The sequence below is a fragment of the Chrysemys picta genome, chromosome 8 (genome assembly GCF_011386835.1).
Source record: "Chrysemys picta bellii isolate R12L10 chromosome 8, ASM1138683v2, whole genome shotgun sequence".
NCBI lineage: Eukaryota > Metazoa > Chordata > Testudines > Emydidae > Chrysemys > Chrysemys picta.
The window spans coordinates 96,798,234-96,805,146 of NC_088798.1; the positions used below are offsets into that span (position 1 = coordinate 96,798,234).

A 6,913-nucleotide genomic window follows, 5' to 3' on the forward strand; every position below is an offset into this window, starting at 1 on the left:
TGGATAATCTAGCAGTTAATGCACATGTACATTTTGGGTTAGATTTAGTGTTTCTCTTCTTCCTTTTAGGATTGAATCCAGCGACCTCCCTTTACTGGCAGCCGTAGCCAGCACTCACTCTCCATATGTTGCCCAGATACTACTTTAAAATGCTGAAGGGCATAGAGATTAACTTTTTTTTTTTCCTGGAAATGAAATGGAAGACAAGGAGACAGACATGAAACACACTTGTCCTGGTTCCTTTTCGCTGGAGGCAACTGAACTGAACAGCTTTGCTGAGCTGTCTGGGTCTCCGTCACTGACTGCATATTATACAAACAATTGGAGAGTTCTTTTTTTCCCCTCTCCCATTTGGCCATTCATAAAAAAGAATGTAAACTCTAATAGTAATTGAAAAGCCCGAGTTTGAGGTTACTGAAGAAAACTCAAGATTTTAGAAAAAGCTGAAGAACTGCAAATGGTTTGGGCAATTTCTGCAAGGAGGCTAATTCTGTACGATGAAAAACAGGGAATGCAAGGAAGAACTGCTTTGTAATAATGTGCAGTGCTTTTGCTGATTGTAAACTTTAACAGGAGAAGAAAGCAGCTGTCTTGAGAGTGGCTGATACCTATTAGGACTGTGTTAAGATCTTTAACTCTCAAACTGCAGTGATTTGTAACAACTTCTACTTTTTCACTAAACAGTCAAATTGTGGATATTTCTCAAAGGAAAAATGATTTTTGTAAGCAGCTTACTAATGACACTCAGCTAAAAATGTATTTGTACTCTTTTTTTCAAGGGGGTAGGGGGAGCCAACAAACAAACTGGCAAACGAGACTCCATTTCTCCTTTCTTGGCTTGGTGTTGTAACAGGTATTCAAAGGCTATAATGTTTAAATGTTGCTTTATGGTGATACTTTTGTTTCATGACTTACAAAAAATAGAAGAAATGCAATTTTGAAACAAAACGAAACAAACAAATGCTAAAGAGAGAATGTTGATTGAAATTTCCCTGTGGTATCCCAAAAATGTCATGACTATTACCTCTAATATTTTTACAGTCTATAATATTCTGGCAACAGATTGTTTTTACAGCAGTCAGTGAGTGAAATAATGAGCTAGAAATAATCGTACCAAAGCACCGGGGGAGGAAAAAATAGACTATTAACCTTAATTGCTCAGGTAACTAATTGCTATATTTTTTTAAAAAAAGTTCTACAAACGTGGATGGGTGATTATGCCATTGCATAGAAATATCAAAATTATTTTTAGACAAAATATCCCAATGATGCAAGTTGTTGTAATCCCTTTTCTACCAATTTGAGTAGCTACCAGCAGAAAATGCTGTTTATTCCATTCTCAGCATTTCTCCTTTATTCACTCATCATTGTTTTGCCGTCATATACACAGTAGTTGTAAAAATAGCTGATGTGGAACCGATCTGCTGTAAGTAATGTAAATGTACAGTAGGTGGGTGATTATGTTTCAAAAGGCTCTACTACCTCAGTTTAACTGGATACTGCGTTATATGCTTCTCTTTGCTTTCTTGTCCTAGCAGCCAATTCATGTAGCTAATTACAGTTATTGTTTTCATTGATCATTTTCAGTATACTGGAGTTCACAGACTATCCATAATAAAAGTGAAAGGTACTGTCCCTCGTTCACTAAACTATATTTACCATTCTATAATATCTCACTCTTTCTATAAGCTTCTTTTCAATCATGTAACATGCTCTCTGTTGTGGTTTGCAGATATTGTTTTAAAAACAAAACAATTTCCTCCCCCCCCCCCCCCCACCCCATTCAAACTTGAAAACAATGGGTGAAATCCCAGCCCGGCTGACATCAATATCAAAACTCTGCTGATTTCAACAGGGCAAAGATTTCACCCAGTGTGTTTTGGTGGTATTATAAAAAATCATAACTTTAATCTTAGGACTCCATTCCTACAAGGATCCGTATGGACAGACTTGCACCTGCACCATTTTCCTTGTAGGATTGGGATCTAACTTGGTAAGTAAGCCAAACTTTAATATGGGCAGTGTGTCCCGAAACTCTTCTGCATACAAAATCTAATGCTGACTGCTGCAGGGAAGACTTTCATATTTAATATGTAGTCTTAATTAATTAATTAGTCACTTTGCTTATTGTTTAAATGTCCTCTTTTAAGCCCACGATTATGTTACATCTGGTTTTTGGAACGAACACAACAAATGTTTAAGGGCCTGATTCTACAGACACACATCAGTAATGTAGGATTGCGTTCTAAAATACGAATTTTAAACTATTTTTGCTAGAATACAGTATGTAGCCAATAATTACAATTCTGAACATTGTACATATTTTGCAGTTAATATAACCTGATCACAGTAGTGCTACAAGACTCAGTACTACAATGTATTGAGCACTCTGGCCCTGATCCAGCAAAGCACTTAAGCATGTGCTTAACTTAAAGCATGTGCTAGTCCCATTAAGCACAAGTAATCTCACTGGAGTCAATGGTACTAGCACATGCTTAAAATTAAGCACGTGATTAAATGCTTTGATGGATCAGCACCACGCTTAGCACCTTGTAGGATTGAGCCCCTAATGAATTATTACAAGAAAATACTGTGTTCTCTTCTGTTTACTCATCACTAAGAAAACTCTGGACATTATTTTGAAATTGGGGTTGACTCTAAGAAACACATGGCCTCTGCCAACATGAAATTAATTACTTGAGAGAGAAAAAATTGTCATTAAGATGAATCATTTTCAGCTTTCTTCTGCCCAACACAACTCCCTTAGACCGTTTTAATGCAATCATTTGTTCAGTCAGTCCTAGACAAAGTGGCCACTCTGCCACCACTGTGGTTATCAGGTCACCGATGCTAGAGACAAATATCTGAGCTTTAGGTCTAAAATGTATGGACACTTTTCCTAACCATATTGCCATTGTGGTAAATATGCAAATTCAACTTTAGCATGATGGGCAGTGTTCCTGTAACTTATCTTTTATGGTACATGAGAAATGTGGTACATGCTCTTTTTTGGTGAATAATTTTAAAAAAGGGATCTTTAACAACACTATAGTGTTGACTTTTTAAAATGTATCACACCCTTTTTTGTGTATAGAAAACTAATCTGTTTGATTTTTTTTCTTCAATATTCCCAACCTCTATTAACATGTCTTAATTTTTAGGCTGAAAACATTAAGTATACTAAACATATATACTAGCACATTTATTTTGTTGCAATTGGCAAACACTGGTCTGCTAAAAATAATTAATAATAATAATAACAGGATTTTACACCTTGCATACATTTTCCTTGTTCGTTATGACAGATTTTTATGACAATTTTTTTGCTTTCTCTAAATTATTTAGATGGTGGTATGTGTAAAACGCTGGGTAAAATGTACATATTTGTTATCTCTATTGTTTTTTGTATATATTTCCCAAGATGTGGACTTGTATTATAATAACCATTCCCAATTTTAGGGGAAAATTGTGCAATAAATACAGTATGTCAGTTTACTTGCTGGTGGGACTCTTTTGTTTGTCTTTTTTTACTTGTGGGGGGTGAAAATACAAACCATGATGACCACATGTTTGAAACTTGGGTGCCTAATATCAGACACCTGAAATCCCTACTTGGGCACCTAATTAAATGTTATGATTATCAGAGGACGGAGATCACTTAATTCCATGCCTGATTAGGATTTAGGTGTCTAATGTTATGTATGGAAGTCTGAAAATGTTGGCCTCAATATCAGTCCAAAGAGTTGTATTAAGATTATCCCAGAAGAAAGCCAATTATTCTTGTTGCAGTGTTCTTGGAGCCATGTTGGTCCCAGGATATCAGAGAGACAAGCTGGGTCAGGTAATATCTTTTATAGGACCAACTTCTCTATTCAGTTTCCAGAGACTTTCAACCCCCTTGATTAAGGGGTTCCACTTTTCTCAGATGTACAGGAGATACATTTACTGAGTCCGAGCTCTTGTACATCTGAGAAAAGTGGAACCCCACAGCCAAGGAGGTTGAAAGTTTCTGGAAACTGAATAGAGAAGATGATCCAATAAAAGATATTCCCTCACCCACCTTGTCTTTTGGATTATTCTTAGCAATCTTATTTAAAAAAAAATAAGAGAAATGAAAGACAAGTGCATAGACATGAGGTTTTCAAACATTGGTCCACACTTCATTTCCAAATTATCTGCAGAGCTGCTTCTTTCACAAGGGTGATGCATGAGTGGTTGAATCAAGAGATGGTTCTGCCATCACAGAAAGTGTCAACTGTGCATGCACAGTGTCCTTCGATTCCTAGAGCTCACTTCTATGCCTGTGCCTCTTTGGGTTGTTGTGCAGAAGCAAGATCTGTTAAGTTTTTCCTTTTTCAGGTTTTGCCTGGGTGTAAATTCAACCATGATCGAATGTGCTGCAAAAACAAAAACTTAAGGGTAGTAAACACACACTAGGACAGCACAGAACTAACCAGGAGAGATTGTACCAGTGAGGGTGCCGGGGGCATTCAGTACTAATCAATGCAAAGTCCTACATCCTCCAAGAGGAAATAAACCAGCACAGATAAAAAACGGGGAGAGGGCTGTAGCCACAGAGCCACATTTTAAAGTGAATTTGCTTCTCCCTCTGGTCTCAACATTCTCCTCATATCTCTTTCATGTAACTAAGTCTATTGCTCATGCTAGCTATGGATTTGAGATTGGAAAGGGAGGTTGTTCAAGAGAGGATTTCCCTTTAGCAGACCCCAGTCAGAATGGAATTTAAGAACAGCTAACATACACAGTGGAAACACTGTTAAGCAAACCAGTCTATTTTAGAGCAAAAATCATTAGAATAATTTTTGCTAGGATTTTGAATTGTACATGCCACAGCCTATACTGTAAGATGGTATCTATTAGTGTGGGGGGGTTGTACATCTCTGGGAGGAATGAAAACAGCAACAAAACACTCCAGTGTTTTTCAAGCATCACAATAACATTATGAAAGCTTTCATGACCGCAAGAAAATAAACTGATTAACTGTTCATACTCCATTCTGAAATTCCATTTCTCCATTTCCTTCTCCTGAGCAGCATAGCAAGTATCAGATGACTTAGTGTTTCATTTTGGTTAGGGCAATGTAAAAGCAATTGAGCAAAGAATCAATGGGCTTTTAATAATCACAAGTCTTGAGTTTACTGCTTGGCACACAGCTTGTACAGTGTGAGCTAGTCTTGATTCAAGATGCAGGGGCCAATCTCTGGCACAATTGTTAATGGGAGTTGTGATGGGTTCAGTCACAGAGATCCCCTTGGGACTGCCACCTGATGTGCCGAAATTACCTTTGAGCCCATTTTCCCTGCCAGCTTGGGACTCCAGAACCCTGCCTTGTTGAGCCAGACACACTAGCCTGCTGCAATACAGACCCAGAGTCTGGGCCACGCTCCCCAAAGGTACAGACTTCAGCTAAAAACAGCTCAGCAGGTTATTTGTCTCCAGCACCCAGACACTCAGCTCCCAATGGGATCCAAACCCCAAATAAATCTGTTTTATTCTGTATAAAGTTTATACAGGGTAAATTCATAAATTGTTCACCCTCTATATCACTGATAGAAAGGTATGCACAGCAGTTTGCTCCCACGGGTATTAATCACTTACTCTGAGTTTATTAATAAACAAAAGTGATTTTATTAAGAATAAAACGTAGGATTTAAGTGGTTTCAAGTAACAGAACAAAGTAAGTCACCAAGCAAAATAAAGCAAAAACACGCAAGTCTAAGTCTAATACATTAAGAAACTTATTAGAGGTAATATCTCAACCTCAGAGATGTTCCAATAAGCTTCTTTCACAGACTATACTCCTTCCTAGTCTGGGCCCAATCCTTTCCCTGGTACAGTCCTTGTTAGTTCCAGTGGACATCTCAGGTGGTAAGCAGGGGTTTTCTCATGACTGGCAGCCTCTTTTGTCCTGCTCCACCCCTTTTTTATAGCTTGGCACAAGGTGGGAATCTTTTGTCTGTGCTTGTCCCCACCCCTGCCTTCTAAATGGAAAAGTACCAGCTTTAAGATGGATTTCATTATCAGGTGACATGGTCACATGTCACTGTAAGACCCCTAGTCTCTATTCCCCATGGACTGGCCCACACCTAGAGGAAAGTTTGCAGGTAAATAAACTATTTACAACCAATTGTCCCAGTCAATGGGAGCCATCAAGATTCTAAACCATTATTAATGACCCACATTTTGCATAATTACAATAGGACCTCAGAGTTATACTTCATATTTCTAGCTTCAGCTACAAGAATGATACATGTGTACAAATAGGAGGAATATATTCAGTAGGTTATAACTTTTGTTATGATACCGTACAAGAGACCTTTTGCATAAAGCATATTCCAGTTGCATCATATTCACATTCATACATATTTCCATAAAACATATGGCGTGCAGCATCACAGGTGTTTTCCTGAATAAGGACTGCAGTATTAGGTCTGAAGTCAGAGAGCATAACGAGGTGCTCAGATTTTAGCTAGAGCAGTATAAGTGGTGGTAGAGCTCTACTACAGTGTATTGGTGCATATGCTTGTGTATTATTGCCTTATATTCTATGGATTGTCAGACCTGCTCAAATGTTTCAGGTCCCTGAACTTGTTTGGCCAGTAAAACTGCTCCTCTAGATAAATGACTAGAAAGAAGCCTGTGTTACCACAGCAGATAATCATGAGTTTTTCTCCTGCTACTGCATGTATGAGGTTAGCCAACTGGCCTGGAGTCTGTGTGGCGCTTTGGCAAGAGATTGTTATGCTAGGAGTAAATTCAGTAAATTCAGTAATGTTCTTAGTGCAGAATTTAGAAAGCACTTATGTTAACAATACCTAACATTTATTTCATTCTTAGTTCTGCATTTATACGATCTTTGGTTGCAACACTTGCTGTCCAGTATTTTTAAATC

The 6,913-nt window shown here is 37.9% G+C and overlaps 1 protein-coding gene across 9 annotated transcripts in view; it reads left to right on the top strand.

Annotated features, from left to right (window-relative positions):
• Positions 1–3,495, top strand: part of FNIP1 (folliculin interacting protein 1) — a 96,917-nt gene extending 93,422 nt beyond the window's left edge. For 8 of the 9 annotated variants that reach the window (XR_010590081.1, XR_010590080.1, XM_005297887.4 and 5 more), the window contains one exon: positions 70–3,495. Coding sequence is in view for 6 of the 9 variants with exons in the window: in XM_005297887.4 (XP_005297944.1) it covers positions 70–148 (79 nt within the window). In the remaining 3 variants the exon portion in view is untranslated. The remainder of the gene's footprint in view (positions 1–69) is intronic. The other variant, XR_010590082.1, reaches the window with a different exon arrangement.
• Positions 3,496–6,913: the final 3,418 nt, after the last annotated feature.